At 41.1% G+C, this 27,685-nt stretch overlaps 1 protein-coding gene across 1 annotated transcript in view; it reads left to right on the plus strand.

The window, feature by feature from the left end:
- The first annotated feature begins 232 nt into the window (after positions 1-232).
- LOC139409827 (netrin receptor DCC-like) overlaps positions 233-27,685 on the plus strand; it is a 567,888-nt gene continuing 540,435 nt past the window's right edge. Inside the window, exon 1 of the mRNA XM_071155214.1 lies at positions 233-324. Coding sequence (XP_071011315.1) covers positions 233-324 — 92 coding nt within the window. The remainder of the gene's footprint in view (positions 325-27,685) is intronic.

Raw genomic sequence — 27,685 nt, forward strand, 5'->3', positions numbered from 1 at the left:
GCACTGCCGCTGAAAAAAAGATGAATAACTAAACGGTTTTAGTTGTTTCTTCATAACTTGGAAACTACCACCGACGTACCTGACTGCTTTTTGTTGCTATTGTATTGGGAGATTCATTGTGCAACCGGTTCCATACGCACTGCGCTCATGAATTGATTCGTGGGTTGTGTGGTTTTTAGAAAAGGATTTTTGTGATAGTGGGACTAGTGTCGCTCAGCGGTGAATCGGAATCATGGAGGGATCATTTGGATGTTTTTGGGTGAAAAGACTTTCGGTATTTGTCTGGTTATGCTATCTCACCGGTGATTCACCATCATATGGTAAGTCTCTGAATAGCCTACAAAATATTTTAATGTCGAAACATGTAAACTACGCGGGTGTGCGTGCCCACAAAATAGATCCCGTGTAGTGTGTTGCATACAGATGTATTTAATTGGCACATTGCTGGAGGTAGGTTGCCGTTGGATGCGTATTGGTCACGGTGCTGTTGCAGAGAAGCCAACTGCTTTACGCTTGACTTTTACTCGGTTTTATTCAAATTTGGGAACAAATTCAGGCCGTTTAAAAATGTTCCTGCAAATCTCGGTTTAGTGTTTTTAATAGCCTAATTACTTCTCGTTTTATTATTTTACCTCCCTGTTGATTTGCTGATGGGCTAAAATGAAATAGCTCTGAAATGGCAATTTGCTCCTGATTGAATCTCCTGATTGAATCTCTCTCTCTCTCTCTCTCTATCTCTCTCTCTCTATCTCTCTCTCTCTCTCTCTCTCTCTCTCTCTGTGTCGTTAGCATAATATCTCTGAACCTCTATATTTGTATTTATTCACCATTCATATTTGTGTTGCTGATTGTGTAATACTAACTATATAAGCTATTATAGAAGCTAGTAGAAGATCATTGAGAGAATACAGTGTATTTCTGTCAATAGGTCACCTGCTGGAGCCCAGTAGACATGGACATCTAGATTAGGGTGATCCAGTCTACTGCCTGTATAGTCTCTTGTACTCAACTAGCGTCATAGCCTTCATTCTACCCCCAACCTCATCCCTGCTCACACAAAACACATACACAGTCCTTATTTCTTGTCATTGTACACTAGTGCAGTGTTATTACCATGTCATGAACTGGTGGGTGGGTGCCTCTAGACTAGTACTGTAGAGACTGGTAATCTGGGGACTGGTGGGTGCCTCTAGACTAGTACTGTAGAGACTGGTAATCTGGGGACTGGTGGGTTCCTCCCAGACTAGTACTGTAGAGACTGGTAATCTGGGGACTGGTGGGTCCCTCTAGACTAGTACTGTAGAGACTGGTCATCTGGGGACTGGTGGGTTCCTCTAGACTAGTACTGTAGAGACTGGTAATCTGGGGACTGGTGGGTCCCTCTAGACTAGTACTGTAGAGACTGGTAATCTGGGGACTGGTGGGTGCCTCTAGACTAGTACTGTAGAGACTGGTAATCTGGGGACTGGTGGGTTCCTCCCAGACTGGTACTGTAGAGACTGGTAATCTCAGGATTTGTGGGTCCCTCTAGACTAGTACTGTAGAGATTGGTAATCTGGGGACTGGTGGGTTCCTCCCAGACTGGTACTGTAGAGACTGGTAATCTGGGGACTGGTGGGTCCATCTAGACTAGTACTGTAGAGACTGGAAATCTGGGGACTGGTGGGTCCCTCTAGACTAGTACTGTAGAGACTGGTAATCTGGGGACTGGTGGGTCCCTCTAGACTAGTACTGTAGAGACTGGTAATCTGGGGACTGGTGGGTGCCTCTAGACTAGTACTGTAGAGACTGGTAATCTGGGGACTGGTGGGTGCCTCTAGACTAGTACTGTAGAGACTGGTAATCTGGGGACTGGTGGGTGCCTCTAGACTAGTACTGTAGAGACTGGTAATCTGGGGACTGGTGGGTCCCTCTAGACTAGTACTGTAGAGACTGGTAATCTGGGGACTGGTGGGTGCCTCTAGACTAGTACTGTAGAGACTGGTGGGTGCCTCTAGACTAGTACTGTAGAGACAGGTGGGTGCCTCTAGACTAGTACTGTAGAGACTGGTAATCTGGGGACTGGTGGGTACCTCCCAGACTAGTACTGTAGAGACTGGTAATCTGGGGACTGGTGGGTGCCTCTAGACTAGTACTGTAGAGACCGGTGGGTCCCTCTAGACTAGTACTGTAGAGACTGGTTATCTGGGGACTGGTGGGTGCCTCTAGACTAGTACTGTAGAGACTGGTGGATGCCTTTAGACTAGTACTGTAGAGACTGGTGGGTGCCTCTAGACTAGTACTGTAGAGACTGGTAATCTGGGGACTGGTGGGTCCCTCTAGACTAGTACTGTAGAGACTGGTAATCTGGGGACTGGTGGGTCCCTCTAGACTAGTACTGTAGAGACTGGTAATCTGGGGACTGACTGGTGGGTGCCTCTAGACTAGTACTGTAGAGACTGGTAATCTGGGGACTGGTGGGTTCCTCCCAGACTGGTACTGTAGAGACTGGTAATCTGGGGACGGGTGGGATCCTCCCAGACGGGTACTGTAGAGACTGGTAATCTGGGGACTGGTGGGTTCCTCCCAGACTGGTACTGTAGAGACTGGTAATCTGGGGACTGGTGGGTTCCTCCCAGACTGGTACTGTAGAGACTGGTAATCTGGGGACTGGTGGGTTCCTCCCAGACTAGTACTGTGAGACTGGTAATCTGAGGACTGGTGGGTTCCTCTAGACTAGTACTGTAGAGACGGGTAATCTGGGGACTGGTGGGTTCCTCCCAGACTAGTACTGTGAGACTGGTAATCTGAGGACTGGTGGGTTCCTCTAGACTAGTACTGTAGAGACTGGTAATCTGGGGACTGGTGGGTTCCTCCCAGACTAGTACTGTGAGACTGGTAATCTGAGGACTGGTGGGTTCCTCTAGACTAGTACTGTAGAGACTGGTAATCTGGGGACTGGTGGGTTCCTCCCAGACTGGTACTGTAGAGACTGGTAATCTGGGGACTGGTGGGTTCCTCCCAGACTGGTACTTGGTTGGAAATTGGATGTTTCAAATGGGGTAGAGAGAGAATGATTCAAATGGGGGGGGGGGGGGGGAGAGAGAGAGAGAGAGAGAGAGAGAGAGAGAGAGAGAGAGACAGAGACAGAGAGAGAGAGAGAGAGAGAGAGAGAGAGAGAGAGAGAGAGAGAGAGAGAGAGACAGAGAGAGAGAGAGAGACAGAGACAGAGACAGAGAGAGAGAGAGAGAGAGAGAGAGAGAGAGAGAGAGAGAGAGAGAGAGAGAGAGAGAGAGAGAGAGAGAGAGAGAGAGAGAGAGAGAGAGAGAGAGAGAGAGAGAGAGAGAGAGAGAGAGAGAGAGAGAGAGAGAGAGAGAGAGAGAGTTTGTAGGGGTCGCCAGTTTTGTACTGGCAATTGTTTGAAACTCCTCCAGTGTTGAACACAACACTAACCTACCCAATTGCATTGCAACTTTTGGCCCCTATCTACCACTGGCTTGTGATTGGTGAATCTCTTGTCTGGTGCTCAGGATGGAGTAGACATCCACTCTGTACTGCATATTCATTACCATACCTGATTCTTGGGCCTGCAGGATGTACTTTGTAGGGTATTCAGTCTCATACTCAGGGTGTACTTCATCTTTGCACCACTAGAGGTGCCCTACCACTTAGAAATACAGTACACGTTCCATTCTCTATACACAATTGCAACAATCTCATGTTTGCAACAATCTCATGTTTGCATAGACTGCCAGTCATTGTAGAGTTTAAATCCCTCTCTCTAGCATGCTAATAGATACCCATAGACTCCCAGTCATTGAGCTAACACTAGTTAGAATTGGCTCGTGAAACTACCTCTAACTTTCATCATATTGGACACTGAGACATACAGATGTCATCCACAAGTTCATCTGACTCTGGGGAAGTAGATAAATGGCCCCATTGCCAAAATCCCAAAGTATCCTTTTAATCAAGTGCCATGAGCAGGGAGGTCATAGGCTCACAGTAAAGCTCAGGGCTTTCACAATGACCAAATGACAGTCTGTCCCTTGGCCACTTTCAGTCCCTCTAATGTTCTACTGTTTGACGTGAAGTAACCAATATGGCACCAACCAATGAGGCAGCAACCAATGAGGCAGCAACCAATGAGGCAGCAACCAATGAGGCAGCAACCAATGAGGCAGCAACCAATGAGGCAGCAACCAATGTCGCAGCAGCCAATGAGGCAGCAACCAATATGGCAACAACCAATGAGGCAGCAATCAATATGGCAGCAACCAATGAGGCAGCAACCAATATGGCAGCAACCAATGAGGCAGCAACCAATATGGCAACAACCAATGAGGCAGCAATCAATATGGCAGCAATCAATGGGGTAGCAGCCAATGGGGCAGCAACCAATATGGCAGCAACCAATGAGGCAGCAACCAATGAGGCAGCAACCAATATGGCAGCAACCAATATGGCAGCAACCAATGAGGGAGCAACCAATGTTGCAGCAACCAATGAGGCACCAACCAATGAGGCAGCAACCAATATGGCAACAACCACTGTTGCAGCAGCCAATGGGACAGCAGCCAATGGGGCAGCAACCAATGTGGCAGCAACCAATGAGGCAGCAATCAATGTGGCAGCAACCAATGAGGCAGCAATCAATGAGACAGCAACCAATGGGGCATCAACCAATGGGGCAGGAACCAATGGGGCATCAACCAATGGGGCAGGAACCAATGGGGCAGGAACCAATGGGGCAGGAACCAATGGGGCATCAACCAATATCCTCATTAGTTGTGTAATCAAGTCTCATCTGAGGCAGTAGGCACCAGAAACAGTCTAGTTTCTCCCAGCTCTGCTAAATACTGACATCCATGTCATATTGACTGACTAATCTCCTCCACGAGCTGCTGCAGTTTAATGAGTTGACCAGCCTCACTAACTCTCTGTGTTTTGTCCAGGCTCGTGCTCTGACTCTGTACTACAGCTAAGCTCTCTCTCTCTCTCTCTCTCTCTCTCTCTCTCTCTCTCTCTCTCTCTTTCTATGTTTCTTTGTCATTCTCTGTCTATAGTAGACGGGAAACACACCTAACTCTCTGTGCTCTGACTCTGTACTACATCTAAGCTCTCTCTCTCTGTGTTTCTTTCTTTCTTTGTCTTTCTCACTCTCTCTGTCTTTTTATTTTTCTCTCTCTTTCTCTGTCTATAGTAGACGGGAGACACATCTAACTCTCTGTGCTCTGGCTCTGTACTACAGCTAAGCTTCCATCCGTCTCTCACTCTTTATCTGTCATTCTCTTAACCTCTCTGTCCCTCTCTAGCTCTCCCCCTCTCTCTCTCCCCCCCTCTTTCTCTCCACCTTCTCTTAACCTCTCTGTCCCTTTCTAGCTCTCCCCCTCTCTCTCTCCCCCTCTTTGTCTCTCTGTCCCCTTCTCTTTCTCTCTCTCTCTCTTTCTCTGTTTTTCTCTCTCACTTTCTCTTTATCTCTCAAGGTTTAAAAAAGATAAAGACATGGGGTGTCCCGAGTGGTGCAGCGGTCTAAGGCACTGCATTGCAGTGTTGAGGTGTCATTACAGTCTGGGGTTCAATCCTAGGCTGTGTCACAGTCCCATAGGGTTGACACAATTGGCCCAGCGTCGTCTGGGTTAGGGGAGGGTTTGGCCGGGGTCATTCCTTGGCTCATTGCGCTGTAGCTACTCCTTGTGGCGGGCCAGGCACCTGCAAGCTGACTTCAGTTGAGCAGTGTTTCCTCTGACACAGTGGTGCGGCGGGTGTTAAGAAGCTTGGCGGGTCATGACTTGATCTCAACCGTTGGGGAGTTATAGCGATGAGAAAAGATTGGATCGCAATTGGATATCATGGAATTGGGGGAAAAAAAGGGGTTCAAATTATAGACTTTTGAAAATGTTATATTATCAGCTATGTACAGTGTTTTAGCAATGTGAAAATTGTCGTAGTTTGAATAGCAGGGGAAGATAAATAAACACACTGTGCTATTTCACCAATGTTTCATTTGTTTTAAAAAAATTCTTTGTGGGTTTGTGTAATCTAAGGGAAATACGTATCTCTGATGTGGTCATTTGGTAGGAGGTACGGAAGTGCAGCTCAGTTTCCACCTCATTTTGTGGGCAGTGGGCACAAGGACAAAAAACTGGTGGAAATGTTCAAACGTGTATTTTTCCATATATAGACACACCCTATGTGTTTTAATAAAACCAACTAAATGTAGGCTACTGAGCTTGTCTGATGCTTTACACACACTGTGATTAAATAACGAAGACACACAAATGACTCAAGAGGGAGCCAGAGATCAAGATAGATGAACCAGAAGGAAAGACTTGTTCCCAAACCTCCTCCTCCTGCTGCTGCTGCTGCTGCTGCTGCTGCTGCTGCTGCTGCTGCTGCTGCTGCTGGCCTTCTCAGATTCTGCCGTTATGTTCCTGAAGTTGCCCGTAAGTTGCCTGGCTGCACCAGGGGACAGCAACCTTTTCCATTTGGAGCGCCAATTTATAATTTCTACCGATTTTGCTTGCCAGTTAAGATGTTCATATGCACATTTTCATGGAACAGTTTCATTTATTTTATAATAAAGTCTTCCTATCTTAAAATCATTGTCATGTGATTAATACAAATGATATTTAAATCTAAATAAGAAAAATATTAAATCTGAAAGTAACTTCTAACTATTGCCAACTATGTAAAAACAGCCTGCAGGTAGAAAATATCCTGAATAAAAATAAATATTCTATAAATCACATTGGCTACACATGGCCTGTCTGCAAGGAACTTGGAACATTGTATTAACTATTCACTTGGTCCAGGCACAAGCTAGCGCTAGCTAACTTGAAACATTGTATGAAATATTCTGGGCCCTCAGAGTTTCCTGCACTAGTGAGCTCCAGACAGACACAACTGGAGGGTATTTGCGCAAAGAATAAGAAGTAATCATTTTATGACCTTTCCATCAGATCAAACATCAAAGCATGCATTCCCCCCCCCCCCCCCCCCCCATTTCACACAGAGTGGTTATCAAAGGGGAAATAGGTGTAAATATTTTTTGAAATAGGCTACGTTGAGGAACTATTGTCATTCTCAATGGATGTATAAAAAAAAAAAACAGACTTCGTTTACTTTGCTGTTTGAGATGAAGAAAAATAACTTTGAGAAGCTCCACGTCAGTGGGGTTCGTGTTAAGACAGAAATACTATCAGATCCCCAAATGGCATGCAGGCCAGGTAGCCTAGGCTTACTTCTATGCCTAATCAGGTTTGCGTCCTTACTCAACATTGACAGGAACGCTCCAAACAAAAGACAACGACTAAACTGACAAAACTCGTAAATGGAATGAAATAAACCAAAACTTGTTTCTCACAAGTGTAGCGTAGGTCGTGTACCCTGCAAACAACGTGTCCAATCAGACAATGACAACTGTAAGAATGGAATAATAATGTATTGAATGCTTAACAGAAATTACTGTAACCAAATAAACATATTAGATGACAAATTATGGAAATTAACGGTAAATATGCTGCTGGTGATAATGGTGTGTCATCCCTGCGGCCTCTGGAATAGTCCACTGAGACAGGCCTCCACAATGGTTTAGTCCACTCAGACAGGCCTCCACAATGGATTAGTCCACTGAGACGGGCCTCTACAATGGATTAGTCCACTAGACAGGCCTCCACAATGGATTAGTCCACTAGACAGGCCTCTACAATGGATTAGTCCACTAGACAGGCCTATAAAATGGATTAGTCCACTGAGACAGGCCTCCACAATGGATTAGTCCGCTGAGACAGACCTCCACAATGGATTAGTCCACTGAGACGGGCCTCTACAATGGATCAGTCCACTGAGACAGGCCTCTACATTGGATTAGTCCACTGAGACAAGCCTCTACAATGGATTAGTCCACTGAGACAGGCCTCCGCAATGGATTAGTCCGCTGAGACAGGCCTCCACAATGGATTAGTCCACTAAAACGGGCCTCTACAATGGATTAGTCCACTGAGACAGGCCTCTACAATGGATTAGTCCGCTGAGACAGGCCTCCGCAATGGATTAGTCCACTAAAACGGGCCTCTACAATGGATTAGTCCACTGAGACAGGCCTCTACAATGGATTAGTCCACTGAGACAGGCCTCTACAATGGATTAGTCCACTGAGACAGACCTCTACAATGGATTGGTCCGCTGAGACAGACATCCACAATGGATTAGTCCACTGAGACGAGCCTCCGGATTAGTCCATTGAGACAGACCTCTACAATGGATTAGTCCATTGAGACAGGCCTCCACAATGGATTAGTCCACTACACAGGCCTCTACAATGGATTAGTCCTCTAAGACGAGCCTCTACAATGGATTAGTCCACTGAGACAGGCCTCTACAATGGATTAGTCCACGGAGACAGACGTCCACAATGGATTAGTCCACAGAGACAGGCCTCCGGATTAGTCCATTGAGACAGGCCTCCACAATGGATTAGTCCACTGAGACAGGCCTCCACAATGGATTAGTCCACTGAGACAGGCCTCTACAATGGATTAGTCCACTAGACGGGCCTCCACAATGGATTAGTCCACTAGACGGGCCTCTGCAATGGATTAGTCCACTAGACAGGCCTCCGCAATGGAATAGTCTACTCAGGCCTCCACAATGGATTAGTCCACTAGACAGGCCTCTACAATGGATTAGTCCACTAGACAGGCCTCTACAATGGATTAGTCCACTAGACAGGCCTTTACAATGGATTAGTCCACTAGACAGGCCTCTACAATGGATTAGTCCACTAGACAGGTCTCTACAATGGATTAGTTCACTAAGACGGGCCTCTACAATGGATTAGGCCACTGAGACAGGCCTCTACAATGGATTAGTCCACTGAGACAGACCTCTACAATGGATTAGTCCACTGAGACAGGCCTCCACAATGGATTAGTCCACTGAGACAGGCCTCCACAATGGATTAGTCCACTGAGACAGGCCTCCACAATGGATTAGTCCGCTGAGACAGGCCTCCGCAATGGATTAGTCCACTAAAACGGGCCTCTACAATGGATTAGTCCACTGAGACAGGCCTCTACAATGGATTAGTCCGCTGAGACAGGCCTCCGCAATGGATTAGTCCACTAAAACTGGCCTCTACAATGGATTAGTCCACTGAGACAGGCCTCTACAATGGATTAGTCCACTGAGACAGGCCTCTACAATGGATTAGTCCACTGAGACAGACCTCTACAATGGATTGGTCCGCTGAGACAGACATCCACAATGGATTAGTCCACTGAGACGAGCCTCCGGATTAGTCCATTGAGACAGACCTCTACAATGGATTAGTCCATTGAGACAGGCCTCCACAATGGATTAGTCCACTACACAGGCCTCTACAATGGATTAGTCCTCTAAGACGAGCCTCTACAATGGATTAGTCCACGGAGACAGACGTCCACAATGGATTAGTCCACAGAGACAGGCCTCCGGATTAGTCCATTGAGACAGGCCTCCACAATGGATTAGTCCACTGAGACAGGCCTCCACAATGGATTAGTCCACTGAGACAGGCCTCTACAATGGATTAGTCCACTAGACGGGCCTCCACAATGGATTAGTCCACTAGACGGGCCTCCACAATGGATTAGTCCACTAGACAGGCCTCTACAATGGATTAGTCCACTAGACAGGCCTTTACAATGGATTAGTCCACTAGACAGGCCTCTGCAATGGATTAGTCCACTAGACAGGCCTCCGCAATGGAATAGTCTACTCAGGCCTCCACAATGGATTAGTCCACTAGACAGGCCTCTGCAATGGATTAGTCCACTAGACAGGCCTCCTCAATGGAATAGTCTACTCAGGCCTCTACAATGGATTAGTCCACTAGACAGGCCTCTACAATGGATTAGTCCACTGAGACAGGCCTCCACAATGGATTAGTCCAGTTGACAGGCCTCTACAATGGGTTAGTTCACTAGACAGGCCTCTACAATGGATTAGTCCACTAGACAGGCCTTTACAATGGATTAGTCCACTAGACAGGCCTCTACAATGGATTAGTCCACTAGACAGGCCTCTACAATGGATTAGTCCACTAGACAGGCCTCTACAATGGATTAGTCCACTAGACAGGCCTCAACAATGGATTAGTCCACTAGACAAGCCTCTACAATGGATTAGTCCACTAGACAGGCCTCCACAATGGATTACTCCACTCAAATGGGCATCAATCAACCTGCCATAAAAGTCTATTTTTTCACTACTGATCGACCCAAAAAATGATCGGTCGACCAACCGCCAATGGACCAGTCGACTAAAGGGGGTCAGCCCTAGTGTACACACAGCCTGTCTTGTCTTGAGAGCCAGGTCTGCCTATGGTGACCTCTCTTAATAGCAGGGTTATGCTCACTGAGTCGGTACATAGTCAACCATTTTCTTAATGTTGGGTCAGTCACAGTGGTCAGGTGATCTGTGTATTCTTTGTTTATGGACAGATAGCATTCTATTCAGTTTTTTTGGGGGGGGTTAATTCTTTCCAGTGTGTCAAAAAGTTTTTGCTTTCTCATCATTTGGCTTTGTCTAATGGTGTTTCTGTCCTGGTTCTCTGTGGGGTCTGTTTTGGGGTCTGTTCTCTCTCTCTCTCTCTCTCTCTCTCTGTCCCATGCTCTCTTTCCTATGCTGCCTGTCATGTGTTCCTCTTTGATTCTGTCACTCATTCCTATCTCTATGGTAACTCTGACATTTTACCACTATACTGGGGGTTGGGAAGTAGGCTAATTTCCTTTGTTGTGTTAAGATCCCATTGTCCCATCTATTGTCAGCAGCAGACCACCCTGCATCCCACTGCTGGCTTGCCTCTGAAACTAAGCAGGGTTGGTCCTGGTCAGTGCCTGGATGGGAGACCAGATGCTGCTGGATGTGGTGTTGGAGGGCCAGTAGGAGGCACTTCCTGGTCAGTCCCTGGATGGGAGACCAGATGCTACTGGAAGTGGTGTTGGAGGACCAGTATGAGGCACTCCCTGGTCAGTCCCTGGATGGGAGACCAGATGATGCTGGAAGTGGTGTTGGAGGGCCAGTAGGAGGCACTCCCTGGTCAGTCCCTGGATGGGAGACCAGATGATGCTGGAAGTGGTGTGTTGGAGGGCCAGTAGGAGGCACTCCCTGGTCAGTCCCTGGATGGAAGACCAGATGCTACTGGAAGTGGTGTTGGAGGGCCAGTAGGAGGTGGTCTTTCCTCTGGTCTTAAAAAATGTCCTGAAAATCGTAATTATTTTGTGTACAACATGATGTAACTTAGAACAGTTTGTACGACATAAACTCACACAGTGTTTTGCAGTTTCTAAACATGGTTAATAAATCTCTTTTTTACCTAGATGTCATTTCCTGTAGGAGTACTACAAACGTTCTTGCACCTTGTTATGCCACTATTAATTATCCCAGACGTTGATATCATACTGCACATTAGCTACTGGAACTCATTAAGCTGGTCTCATTTTCATGATGTGCTACTTGGTAGAAACTCTCCTTTGCTTCCCAAGCAGTTGAATAATTGTTTTATCACGGGTGTAGTTTGATTTTTAAGTTTGAAGTGTGTTAGCTGTCATGTTCACCTAGTGCAGGACCTTTCTTGCTCTTTCCCAACCATGCAGTAGTACTGTAAAGCATCCATTAAAAAGTAATGTTGAACAAAAATACACGAGAAATAAGAAATCGAGAAAGTAAGCATGCTATATACAGGGACAGTTCCAGGGTCAGTAGCTATATACAGGGTCAGTAGCTATATACAGGGACTGTAGCTATATACAGGGTCAGTAGTTATATACAGGGTCAGTAGCTACAGTGGGAGAACAAGTATTTGATACACTGCTAATTTTGCAGGTTTTCCTACTTACAAAGCATGTAGAGGTCTCTAATTTTTATCATAGGTACACTTCAACTGTAAGAGACGGAATCTAAAACAAAAAAAAGTAATTAATTTGCATTTTATTGAATGACTTAAGTATTTGATACATCGGTGCAAAAACCTTTGTTTGCAATTACAGAGATCATACGTTTCCTGTAATTCTTGACCAGGTTTGCACACACTGCAGCAGGGATTTTGGCCCACTCCTCCATACAGACCTTCTCCAGATCCTTCAGGTTTCGGGGCTGTCGCAGGGCAATACGGACTTTCAGCTCCCTCCAAAGATTTTCTATTGGGTTCAGGTTTGGAGACTGGCTAGGCCACTCCAGGACCTTGAGATGCTTCTTACGGAGCCACTCCTTAGTTGCCCTGGCTGTGTGTTTCGGGTCGTTGTCATGCTGGAAGACCCAGCCACGACCCATCTTCAATGCTCTTACTGAGGGAAGGAGGTTGTTGGCCAAGATCTCGCGATACATGGCCCCATCCATCCTCCCCTCAATACGGTGCAGTTGTACTGTCCCCTTTGCAGAAAAGCATCCCCAAAGAAGGATGTTTCCACCTCCATGCTTCACGGTTGGGAAGATGTTCTTGGCGTTGTACTCATCCTTCTTCTTCCTCCAAACACGGCGAGTGGAGTTTAGACCAAAAAGCTCTATTTTTGTCTCATCAGACCACATGACCTTCTCCCATTCCTCCTCTGGATCATCCAGATGGTCATTGGCAAACTTCAGGCGGGCCTGGACATGCGCTGGCTTGAGCAGGGGTACCTTGCGTGCGCTGCAGGATTTTAATCTATGACGGCATAGTGTGTTACTAATGGTTTTCTTTGAGACTGTGGCCCCAGCTCTCTTCAGGTCATTGACCAGGTCCTGCCGTGTAGTTCTGGGTTGATCCCTCACCTTCCTCATGACCATTGATGCCCCACGAGGTGAGATCTTGCATGGAGCCCCAGACCGAGGGCGATTGACCGTCATCTTTAACTTCTTCCATTTTCTAATAATTGCGCCAACAGTTGTTGCCTTCTCACCAAGCTGCTTGCCTATTGTCCTGTAGCCCATTCCAGCCATGTGCAGGTCTACAATTTTATCCCTGATGTCCTTACACAGCTCTCTGGTCTTGGTCATTGTGGAGAGGTTGGAGTCTGTTTGATTGAGTGTGTGGACAGTTGTCTTTTATACAGGTAACGAGTTCAAACAGGTGCAGTTAATACAGGTAATGAGTGGAGAATAGGAGGGCTTCTTAAAAAAAAACTAACAGGTCTGTGAGAGCCGGAATTCTTACTGGTTGATAGGTGATCAAATACCTATGTCATGCAATAAAATGCAAATTAATTACTTGAAAATCATACAATGTGATTTTCTGGATTTTTGTTGTAGATTCCGTCTCTCACAGTTGAAGTGTACCTATGATAAAAAATTATAGACCTCTACATGCTTTGTAAGTAGGAAATCCTGCAAAATCGGCAGTGTATCAAATACTTGTTCTCCCCGCTGTATAACATACAGAACATGTCATATATAACTTACAGAACATACAACATGTTGTACATAACATACAGAACATACAACATGTCATATAGAACATACAGAACATGTCATATATAACATACAACATGTTATATATAACATACAGCATGTCATATATAACATACAGCATGTCATATATAATATACAGCATGTCATATATAATATACAGCATGTCATATATAACATACAGAACATACAACATGTTATATATAATATACAGCATGTCATATATAATATACAGCATGTCATATATAACCTACAGAACATACAACATGTCATATATAATATACAACATGTCATATATAACATACAGAACATAAATGTCACATATAACATACAGCATGTCATATATAACATACCGAACATACAATGTGTCATATATAACATACAGAACATACAACATGTCATATATAACATACAGAACATACAACATGTCAAATATAACCTACAGAACATACAACATGTCATATATAACATACAGAACATACAACATGTCATATATAACATACAGAACATACAACATGTCATATATAACATACAGAACATACAACATGTCATATATAACATACAGAACATACAACATGTCATATATAACATACAGAACATACAACATGTCATATATAACATACAGAACATACAACATGTCATATATAACATACAGAACATACAACATGTCATATATAACCTACAGAACATACAACATGTCATATATAACCTACAGAACATACAACATGTCATATATAACATACAGAACATACAACATGTCATATATAACCTACAGAACATACAACATGTCATATATAACCTACAGAACATACAACATGTCATATATAACCTACAGAACATACAACATGTCATATATAACATACAACATGTCATATATAACATACAGAACATACAACATGTCATATATAACCTACAGAACATACAACATGTCATATATAACCTACAGAACATACAACATGTCATATATAACCTACAGAACATACAACATGTCATATATAACCTACAGAACATACAACATGTCAAATATAACCTACAGAACATACAACATGTCATATATAACCTACAGAACATACAACATGTCATATATAACCTACAGAACATACAACATGTCATATATAACATACAGAAAATACAACATGTCATATAGAACCTACAGAACATACAACATGTCATATATAACATACAGAACATACAACATGTCATATATAACATACAGAACATACAACATGTCATATATAACATACAGAACATACAACATGTCATATATAACCTACAGAACATACAACATGTCATATATAACATACAGAACATACAACATGTCATATATAACATACAGAACATACAACATGTCATATATAACCTACAGAACATACAACATGTCGTGTATAACCTACAGAACATACAACATGTCATATATAACATACAGAACATACAACATGTCATGTATAACCTACAGAACATACAATATGTCATATATAACATACAGAACATACAACATGTCATATATAACCTACAGAACATACAACATGTCATATATAACCTACAAAACATACAACATGTCATATATAACCTACAGAACATACAACATGTCATATATAACATACAGAACATACAACATGTCATATATAACCTACAGAACATACAACATGTCATATATAACCTACAGAACATACAACATGTCATATATAACCTACAGAACATACAACATGTCATATATAACCTACAGAACATACAATATGTCATATATAACATACAGAACATACAACATGTCATATATAACATACAGAACATACAACATGTCATATATAACATACAGAACATACAACATGTCATATATAACATACAGAACATACAACATGTCAAATATAATCTACAGAACATACAACATGCCATATATAACCTACAGAACATACAACATGTCATATATAACATACAGAACATACAACATGTCATATATAACATACAGAACATACAACATGTCATATATAACCTACAGAACATACAACATGTCATATATAACCTACAGAACATACAACATGTCATATATAACATACAGAACACACAACATGTCATATATAACCTACAGAACATACAACATGTCATATATAACATACAGAACATACAACATGTCATATATAACCTACAGAACATACAACATGTCATATATAACATACAGAACATACAACATGTCATATATAACATACAGAACATACAACATGTCATATATAACCTATAGAACATACAACATGTCATATTTAGCCTACAGAACATACAACATGTCATATATAACATACAGAACATACAACATGTCATATATAACCTACAGAACATACAACATGTCATATATAACATACAGAACATACAACATGTCATATATAACATACAGAACATACAACATGCCATATATAACCTACAGAACATACAACATGTGATATATAACATACAGAACATACAACATGTCATATATAACATACAGAACATACAACATGTCATATATAACCTACAGAACATACAACATGCCATATATAATATACAGAGCATACAACATGTCATATATAACATACAGAACATACACCATGTCATATATAACATACAGAACATACAACATGTCATATATAACATACAGAACATACAACATGTCATATATAACCTACAGAACATACAACATGTCATATATAACCTACAGAACATACAACATGTCATATATAACATATATAACATACAACATGTCATATATAACATACAGAACATACAACATGTCATATATAACATACAGAACATACAACATGTCATATATAACATACAGAACATACAACATGTCTTATATAACGTACAACATGTCATATATAACCTACAGAACATACAACATGTCATATATAACCTACAGAACATACAACATGTGATATATAACCTACAGAACATACAACATGTCATATATAACCTACAGAACATACAACATGTCATATATAACCTACAGAACATACAACATATCATATATAACATACAGAACATACAACATGTCATATATAACCTACAGAACATACAACATGTCATATATAACCTACAGAACATACAACATGTCATATATAACCTACAGAACATACAACATGTCATATATAACATACAGAACATACAACATGTCATATATAACCTACAGAACATACAACATGTCATATATAACCTACAGAACATACAACATTTCATATATAACCTACAGAACATACAACATGTCTTATATAACGTACCACATGTCATATGTAACATACAGTGCATTTTGTTAATAAATATGTAACATAACAAAATATGGAAAAAGTCAAGGGGTCTGAATACTTTCTGATTGCACCTTATATAACAACATAATATAATGTTGTAAGCTGTATGTTGTACGTATGTTTCACGATAAACTGTTGTAAGGACATATCGTAGAAGAGTGTTATTCTCTAAAACTGCAAGTGGGAAATGTTAGGGATGGCGACAGTGGATAGGGGGGGGGGGGCGGGGCAGAAAGCCTTGGGCATGGTGCATCACTAATCTTTATAAGTGGCTGTACATTTCATGGGGCGGTGTACAGAAGTGTGTGTGTGTGTGTGTGTGTGTGTGTGTGTGTGTGTGTGTGTGTGTGTGTGTGTGTGTGTGTGTGTGTGTGTGTGTGTGTGTGTGTGTGAGAGACAGAGAGAATTTGACAGGCACTGTACAGAAGTATGAAGAAGAACGGCTGTTCTTGGGTCAGTCTTTTCCGGAGGCTCCAACAACCTGCTGTGAATATTTAAAGCTCAAAGTTAATGCTCTCCTCTGGGCTCAGATCATTTGACTGGTTCGGGAATTTGTTGGAGATTAATCATATATCTCATTCAGGATTTAGGATTTTGCATTGTTAGGAAATAGGGTCTTACAGAATTATGGAATAGTTCGGAAAATGGGAAGATTAGCGAACGTAGTTATTATCGAATCGGTCGATTAACGGCTACAATATATGTCAGCCAGATGATCCAAATATAGACTTCTTCACCTTTATATAGGAAGTTATTATATAGGAAGTTATTAAGTAGGAAGTTATTAAATAGGAAGTTATTATATAGCTAGTTATTATATAGGAAGTTATTATATAGGTAGTTATTATATAGGTAGTTATTATATAGCTAGTTATTATATAGATAGTTATTATATAGGAAGTTAATATATAGTTAGTTATTATATAGCTAGTTATTATATAGCTAGTTATTATATAGCTAGTTATTATATAGGAAGTTATTATATAGGTAGTTATTATATAGGTAGTTATTATATAGCTAGTTATTATATAGCTAGTTATTATATAGGAAGTTAATATATAGGTAGTTATTATATAGCTAGTTATTATATAGCTAGTTATTATATAGCTAGTTATTATATAGGAAGTTATTATATAGGTAGTTATTATATAGGTAGTTATTATATAGCTAGTTATTATATAGCTAGTTATTATATAGGAAGTTAATATATAGGTAGTTATTATATAGCTAGTTATTATATAGATAGTTATTATATAGGAAGTTAATAAATAGGTAGTTATTATATAGCTAGTTATTATATAGCTAGTTATTATATAGCTAGTTATTATATAGATAGTTATTATATAGGAAGTTAATATATAGGTAGTTATTATATAGCTAGTTATTATATAGCTAGTTATTATATAGCTAGTTATTATATAGATAGTAATTATATAGGAAGTTAATATATAGGTAGTTATTATATAGCTAGTTATTATATATGAAGTTATTAAATATGAGGTAATTATTATATAGATAGTTATTATATAGCTAGTTATTATATAGGTAGTTATTACATAGGAAGTTATTATATAGCTAGTTATTATATAGGTAGTTATTATATAGGTAGTTATTATATAGGAAGTTAATATATAGGTAGTTATTATATAGCTAGTTATTATATAGGTAGTTATTATATAGGAAGTTATTATATAGCTAGTTATTATATAGGAAGTTATTATATAGCTAGTTATTATATAGGTAGTTATTATATAGGTAGTTATTATATAGGAAGTTATTATATAGCTAGTTATTATATAGGTAGTTATTATATAGGTAGTTATTATATAGGAAGTTAATATATAGGTAGTTATTATATAGATAGTTATTATATAGCTAGTTATTATATAGCTAGTTATTATATAGGTAGTTATTATATATATAGTTATTATATAGCTAGTTATTATATAGGTAGTTATTATATAGGTAGTTATTATATAGATAGTTATTATATAGGTAGTTATTATATAGGAAGTTATTATATAGCTAGTTATTATATAGGTAGTTATTATATAGGTAGTTATTATATAGGAAGTTAATATATAGGTAGTTATTATATATAAAGTTATTAAATATGAGGTAGTTATTATATAGGAAGTTAATATATAGGTAGTTATTATATATGAAGTTATTAAATATGAGGTAGTTATTATATAGGAAGTTAATATATAGGTAGTTATTATATATAAAGTTATTAAATATGAGGTAGTTATTATATAGGTAGTTATTGTAGATGTGTATGATGCTGGGATGACATCATGTTCCTCCGTTCAGACCCATATGTACATGTGTTCTTAATTACTAACCAAGCGAAAACCTCCCAGCCTAGTCAGAGACCAGTATGGCTAGAAGCAGGTTGAAAACATCCCAGCCTAGTCAGAGACCAGTATAGTTAGAAGCACTTTGTATGTCTAGTGTTGCCTGGAGTGTGTGAGCGATGAGCGCACGATTCTGTCCTTGATTTGGAGAATGTTGTTTGACAGTTGTCATAATGAGCCTCAAGGCTTGAATCAGCATTTGGGTGGCACATCATCAACAGCATTAGTGGCGATGGCATTATGTGGCCACAGTGTTTGCTGCTTTTATGAATCATATCCAATTAGGGGGAGTCTTCATAATGTAGACAGGCTAATTGGATGCGACAGGGGAAGTTTTTTCGCACTGGGAAATAAACTTCTCCTGACGTGCTGTTCTGAACTAGTTCACTTCACTGAGTGATGTGCCGGGCTGTGACAGTTTTTCATCATGGTGTTACATAATGAATAACCTTTATGATAATGACTGGTGTTACATAATGAATAACCTGTATGATAATGACTGGTGTTACATAATGAATAACCTTTATGATAATGACTGGTGTTACATAATGAATAACCTGTATGATAATGACTGGTGTTACATAATGAATAACCTATATGATAATGACTGGTGTTACATAATGAATAACCTGTATGATAATGACTGGTGTTACATAATGAATAACCTATATGATAATGACTTGTGTTACATAATGGTGTTACATAATGAATAACCTATATGATAATGACTGGTGTTACATAATGAATAACCTGTATGATAATGACTGGTGTTACATAATGAATAACCTATATGATAATGACTTGTGTTACATAATGAATAACCTGTATGATAATGACTGGTGTTACATAATGAATAACCTATATGATAATGACTTGTGTTACATAATGAATAACCTGTATGATAATGACTGGTGTTACATAATGAATAACCTATATGATAATGCATTTGTTCTATAACAATGAACAGATGGTAAGCCTATGTAGATATATATATATATTAAAAACACATCCAACTTAAAGAATATATACCTAGCTGTAGCCTACCATAAAATATGTATTTTAGACAGGCAGACCAATTCTGATCTCCCCCCCCCCCCTGCTAATTTGTATTTTGACCAATCACATCAGATCTTTTTCAAATCAGATGTGATCTAATTGGTCAGAACAGCTCTGGAAGGCCTTCACCATGTGGAACTACCACCTAGTCACAGCCTCGCCTGTCATGAACTAATTCACTTTTGTCTTTGTGTGGGGATACGATGGAATGTTACTCTCAATGTATTCAATGTATTTGATGTAAAATAACAGCTAGATAAATAAATAAATAAATCAAAATGTACAATGTTCATGTGGACGCAGCAGGACTCTCTTTTGTCCAAGTCAAATTTACCCTCTGGGACAATAAAGTCTATCATATCATATTAAATACCAATTAGTGGGAGAAAAAAATAAATAGAATTGTGCTGCCAGTCTAAACGTAGCCATCGTAAGTTTTCCTGAATGAGAAGAGAACTCATAAAACCTCTGTAGACTTGAAAAACAGACATTTAGTCGCGTTTCCGACATTCCGTCTTTACTTACAGGATACTGTATTTCCTGGAGCAGTCTCTGAGAGTATTTCCTGGAGCAGTCTCTGAGAGTATTTCCTGGAGCAGTCTCTGAGAGTATTTCCTGGAGTAGTCTCTGAGAGTATTTCCTGGAGCAGTCTCTGAGAGTATTTCCTGGAGCAGTCTCTGAGAGTATTTCCTGGAGCAGTCTCTAAGAGTATTTTTTTGGAGCAGTCTCTGAGAGTATTTCCTGGAGTAGTCTCTGAGAGTATTTCCTGGAGCAGTCTCTGAGAGTATTTCCTGGAGCAGTCTCCGAGTATTTCCTGGAGCAGTCTCTGAGAGTATTTCCTGGAGCAGTCTCTGAGAGTATTTTATTGGAGCAGTCTCTGAGAGTATTTTATTGGAGCAGTCTCTGAGACTATTTCCTGGAGCAGTCTCAGAGTATTTCCTGGAGCAGTCTCTGAGTGTATTTTATTGGAGCAGTCTCAGAGTATTTCCTGGAGCAGTCTCTGAGTCTATTTTATTGGAGCAGTCTCTGAGAGTATTTCCTGGAGCAGTCTCTGAGAGTATTTCCTGGAGCAGTCTCTGAGAGTATTTCCTGGAGTAGTCTCTGAGAGTATTTCCTGGAGCAGTCTCTGAGAGTATTTCCTGGAGCAGTCTCTGAGAGTATTTCCTGGAGCAGTCTCTAAGAGTATTTTTTTGGAGCAGTCTCTGAGAGTATTTCCTGGAGTAGTCTCTGAGAGTATTTCCTGGAGCAGTCTCTGAGAGTATTTCCTGGAGCAGTCTCCGAGTATTTCCTGGAGCAGTCTCTGAGAGTATTTCCTGGAGCAGTCTCTGAGAGTATTTTATTGGAGCAGTCTCTGAGAGTATTTTATTGGAGCAGTCTCTGAGACTATTTCCTGGAGCAGTCTCAGAGTATTTCCTGGAGCAGTCTCTGAGTGTATTTTATTGGAGCAGTCTCAGAGTATTTCCTGGAGCAGTCTCTGAGTCTATTTTATTGGAGCAGTCTCTGAGAGTATTTCCTGGAGCAGTCTCTGAGAGTATTTCCTGGAGCAGTCTCTGAGAGTATTTCCTAGAGCAGTCTCTGAGAGAATTTCCTGGAGCAGTCTCTGCGAGAATTTCCTGGAGCAGTCTCTGAGAGTATTTCCTGGAGTAGTCTCTGAGAGTATTTTATTGGAGCAGTCTCTGAGTGTATTTCCTGGAGCAGTCTCTGAGTGTACTCCGTAGACATCCAGCTGTTAGTGTCTCTTTATTTGTCAAGAGAACAAGATCTGTTTTTCTGCCTCATTTCAGTCTGCTTGTTTTTCTTTACAGCAGGGCCCGTCCCAAATCGAACTCTATTGTCTAATAGTGCACTATATAGGGAATAGGGTGAAGGTTGTGCACTATACAGGGATTAGAGTGAAAGTAGTGCACTATACAGGGATTAGGGTGAAAGTAGTGCACTATACAGGGATTAGGGTGAAAGTAGTGCACTATACAGGGATTAGGGTGAAAGTAGTGCACTATACAATGATTAGGGTGAAAGTAGTGCACTATACAGGGATTAGAGTGAAAGTAGTGCACTATACAGGGATTAGGGTGAAAGTAGTGCACTATACAGGGATTAGGGTGAAAGTAGTGCACTATACAGGGATTAGGGTGAAAGTAGTGCACTATACAGGGATTAGGGTGAAAGTAGTGCACTATACAGGGATTAGGGTGAAAGTAGTGCACTATATAGGGAATATGGTGAAGGTTGTGCATTATAAAGGGAATAGGGTGAAGGTTGTGCACTATACAGGGAATAGGGTGAAAGTAGTGCACTATACAGGGATTAGGGAGCCATTTGAGACATACCCGTGTTCCTCATTCATCTCCTAAAAGCGTGCAGGCTGCGCTGCATTTAAACTCAGCCATATCGACTGAAGCAATGCGTCCAAACTTCAAACCACATGTCTTCAGCGGTAAACCTATTATTTCACTGAATTTATGCCTTATTGAGCACACAGAACATTCCGTCACACCGTATTAAGCACACATAGCTAACGTTCTTCACAATGCTTCCAGCGTATTGCGGAGACTACAACAAGTGCATTCTGGGATCTGGTTGTGGTGTGTGTGTGTGTGTGTGTGTGTGTGTGTGTGTGTGTGTGTGTGTGTGTGTGTGTGTGTGTGTGTGTGTGTGTGTGTGTGTGATTGTATATGTCACCAACACTATATGTGTAGTGTATTCTGGGATCTGATTGTGGTGTGTGTGTGTGTGTATATGTCACCAACACTATATGTGTAGTGTATTCGCCAAGTTCCTGTGTTGTGTTGCAGTCTATACTCAGTGCTTGGGCTCCCGACTGGCGCAGCGGTCTAAAGCACTGCATCTCACTGCTAGAGGCGTCACTACAGAGCCTGGTTCGATTCCAGGCTGTATCACAACCGGCCCGTGAATTGGGAGTCCCATAGGGCGGCGCACAATTGGCCCAGCGTCGTCCGGGTTTGGCCGTCATTGTAAATAAGAATTTGTTCTTAACTGACTTGCCAAGTTAAATAAAGGTTCAATTAAAAAATTAAACAAATATAAAAAGAGAAGCTGAGTAGATGTGTGCTTTTGTTATTATCTATATTATCATAGATGGTATGTGTATGATAGAGATGTATTATCATAGATGGTATGTGTAATGATAGAGATGTATTATCATAGATGGTATGTGTATGATAGAGATGTATTATCATAGATGGTATGTGTAATGATAGAGATGTATTATCATAGATGGTATGTGTAATGATAGAGATGAATTATCATAGATGGTATGTGTAATGATAGAGATGTATTATCATAGATGGTATGTGTAATGATAGAGATGTATTATCATAGATGGTATGTGTAATGATCGAGATCTATTATCATAGATGGTATGTGTAATGATCGAGATGTATTATCATAGATGGTATGTGTATGATAGAGATGTATTATCATAGATGGCATGTGTTATGATAGAGATGTATTATCATAGATGGTATGTGTTATGATAGAGATGTATTATCAAAGATGGTATGTGTAATGATAGAGATGTATTATCATAGATGGTATGTGTATGATAGAGATGTATTATCATAGATGGTATGTGTAATGATAGAGATGTATTATCATAGATGGTATGTGTAATGATAGAGATGTATTATCATAGATGGTATGTGTAATGATAGAGATGTATTATCATAGATGGTATGTGTATGATAGAGATGTATTATCATAGATGGTATGTGTAATGATAGAGATGTATTATCATAGATGGTATGTGTATGATAGAGATGTATTATCATAGATGGTATGTGTATGATAGAGATGTATTATCATAGATGGTATGTGTAGTGATAGAGATGTATTATCATAGATGGTATGTGTATGATAGAGATGTATTATCATAGATGGTATGTGTAATGATAGAGATGTATTTTACAGCCAATGAGAGGAGGAAAACATGCTGTATTTACTGCCAGGAGGAAGAGGAGAGAGGAGGAAGACATGCTGTTCAGAGGCTCAACCTGGGAGGCGTATAAACATAGGATCGATATTAAATGGAGCTGTGTGTGTGTGTGTGTGTCTTGTTAGTGAAAAATGTATTTAAAATACCACCAGCTATTCCAGGTTTAGGCAATGGACAATATTCTGAACTATTCAGCACCGAGGGTTCCAATGTTCTGAACTACTCAGCACCGAGGGTTCCAATTATTCTGAACTATTCTGCACCGAGGGTTCCAATTATTCTGAACTATTCAGCATTGAGGGTTCCAATATTCTGAACTACTCAGCGCTGAGGGTTCCAATTATTCTGAACTATTCAGCACTGAGGGTTCCAATATTCTGAACTACTCAGCGCTGAGGGTTCCAATGTTCTGAACTACTCAGCACCGAGGGTTCCAATGTTCTGAACTACTCAGCACTGAGGGTTCCAATGTTCTGAACTACTCAGCACTGAGGGTTCCAATGTTCTGAACTACTCAGCACTGAGGGTTCCAATGTTCTGAACTACTCAGCACTGAGGGTTCCAATGTTCTGAACTACTCAGCACTGAGGGTTCCAATGTTCTGAACTACTCAGCACTGAGGGTTCCAATGTTCTGAATTACTCAGCACTGAGGGTTCCAATGTTCTGAACTACTCAGCACTGAGGGTTCCAATGTTCTGAACTACTCAGCACTGAGGGTTCCAATGTTCTGAACTATTCAGCGCTAAGGGTTCTAAAGATTTTGCTATTCATTTGTATTGCACTTGTGAAATCTGTCCGTGTGTGTGTGTATGTGTGTGTGTGTGTGTGTGTGTGTGTGTGTGTGTGTGTGTGTGTGTGTGTGTGTGTGGGATGTGTGTGTGTGTGTGTGATGTGTCTGAGACCTGCTAGCTAGAGAGACAGTGACGGGGAAAGCGATTTGGAGATTGCCATCCAGACTCTTGTGACGGCTCATTGGTGATATACCACTGCTGGTGATGGAGATTATAATGTCATTGATTTCAGCAGGTGGGATAGCATATGGGCTTGGGTGACTGAATAGCTTATTGGCTTCTTTCTGCAGACAGCCAATAGTCAAGACTTAGTCATTAATGAGCGATGAACGCCAAGTCTGCGTTCCAAAGGGCACCCTATTCTCTATGGGCCCTGGGCAAAAGTAGTACACTTTAAAAGGAGGAGGTGGCATTTTGGATGTATGGCTGCTTTAAATACACTACCCAGGAGAATGGCTGCTTTCAATACACTACCCAGGAGAATGGCTGCTTTCAATACACTACCCAGGAGAATGGCTGCTTTCAATACACTACCCAGGAGAATGGCTGCTACAATACACTACCCAGGAGAATGGCTGCTTTCAATACACTACCCAGGAGAATGGCTGCTACAATACACTACCCAGGAGAATGGCTGCTAAAATACACTACCCAGGAGAATGGCTGCTACAATACACTACCCAGGAGAATGGCTGCTACAATACACTACCCAGGATAATGGCTGCTACAATACACTACCCAGGAGAATGGCTGCTTTCAATACACTACCCAGGAGAATGGCTGCTACAATACACTACCCAGGAGAATGGCTGCTTTCAATACACTACCCAGGAGAATGGCTGCTACAATACACTACCCAGGAGAATGGCTGCTTTCAATACACTACCCAGGAGAATGGCTGCTACAAAACACTACCCAGGAGAATGGCTGTTTCAGTACACTACCCAGGAGAATGGCTGCTACAATACACTACCCAGGAGAATGGCTGCTACAATACACTACCCAGGAGAATGGCTGCTACAATACACTACCCAGGAGAATGGCTGCTACAAAACACTACCCAGGAGAATGGCTGCTACAATACACTACCCAGGAGAATGGCTGCTACAATACACTACCCAGGAGAATGGCTGCTACAATACACTACCCAGGAGAATGGCTGCTACAAAACACTACCCAGGAGAATGGCTGCTACAATACACTACCCAGGAGAATGGCTGCTACAATACACTACCCAGGAGAATGGCTGCTACAATACACTACCCAGGAGAATGGCTGCTACAATACACTACCCAGGAGAATGGCTGCTACAATACACTACCCAGGAGAATGGCTGCTACAATACACTCCCCAGGAGAATGGCTGCTACAATACACTACCCAGGAGAATGGCTGCTTCCATACACTACCCAGGAGAATGGCTGCCTCCATACACTACCCAGAGGAATGGCTGCTACAATACACTACCCAGGAGAATGGCTGCTACAATACACTACCCAGGAGAATGGCTGCTACAATACACTACCCAGGAGAATGGCTGCTACAATACACTACCCAGGAGAATGGCTGCTACAATACACTACCCAGGAGAATGGCTGCTTTCAATACACTACCCAGGAGAATGGCTGCTACAATACACTACCCGGGAGAATGGCTGCTACAAAACACTACCCAGGAGAATGGGTGTTTCAGTACACTACCCAGGAGAATGGCTGCTTCAAAACACTACCCAGGAGAATGGCTGTTTCAGTACACTACCCAGGAGAATGGCTGAAGGGCTGACGGTATGAGAAGAAGAGGTGTACTGGGGTGGAGAGGAACGGGTGGAGATGGGGGCACTTAGTAAACATCTCTATATTAACATCCTTGGCTTGTGTTAGCTAGCTAGACCAGTGTGTTTAGTAACAGGGATTGTCAAGGAATTGTCCCTTCTGTTTCAGGGTCTGGCAAGCTATGACTAGGACTGCTTCAATTAAAAAGTAGCACTGTAGAACTGCCTAAATGAATGTCAGTTGTGGGCAGTTCCATGTAAAAAAATACCCATGAGCACCAACCTGTTGAAGATCATGTGTTTATAGGCATAGAGAAAGAAAAAAATTCAAACTGTTTTGTATCTTAAAAAGTAGGTAATAAGTAATGTCTTAGATTTCTGGTCAAGCACAAGAACAAAATGAGTCTTAGAAATCATCTCCTTACTAAATATTATAAAAGGATATTAGAAATATATAATAAACACAATAATGTTGAATTAAAGACTCCTGACAACTAATATCAACACTTATATTTAGTTTGGGATAAATTGTTTACTTTCTTTTAAGTTGAAGAAATATTGTCTCTCTCTTTCCTGTCTCTCTCTGCTGCTCTCTCTCTCTCTCTTTCTCTTTCTGTCTGCCACACAGAGCTGGGATTTAGGCTGAGAAGTCAGTCAGTGTGGTTTGTTGGCTCGGTGGTGGCAGAAGGCAGAGGGCCATATTAGTAACACAGCCTTAGCCCTCCCTAGTAGTAGACTCTGGTTAAAATATAGTCCATTATATAGGAAATAGGGCCCCATTAGGTACTCACTCTGGCTGGTAGTAACATACCCGAAGATCTCTAGGACTGTGCCCTCGCCAAGCCAAGACACTTTATAACCCACAATGCCTTAATCTCCATCACAGGAGACATGAGTGGCTGCTTTGGCAGACAGGGATGTCAATCAAACACTGTCCTTGGTACATCATCTTCGCTTTGTGCCCTTTTGGTATGATTGTGGAGCTGTTGTCTGGTGTAGAAAGCTGTTGATTCCTGTATGATTGTGGAGCTGTTGTCTGGTGTAGGAAGCTGTTGATTCCTGTATGATTGTGGAGCTG

The sequence above is a fragment of the Oncorhynchus clarkii genome, chromosome 5, assembly GCF_045791955.1.
Source record: "Oncorhynchus clarkii lewisi isolate Uvic-CL-2024 chromosome 5, UVic_Ocla_1.0, whole genome shotgun sequence".
NCBI classification, from domain to species: domain Eukaryota; kingdom Metazoa; phylum Chordata; class Actinopteri; order Salmoniformes; family Salmonidae; genus Oncorhynchus; species Oncorhynchus clarkii.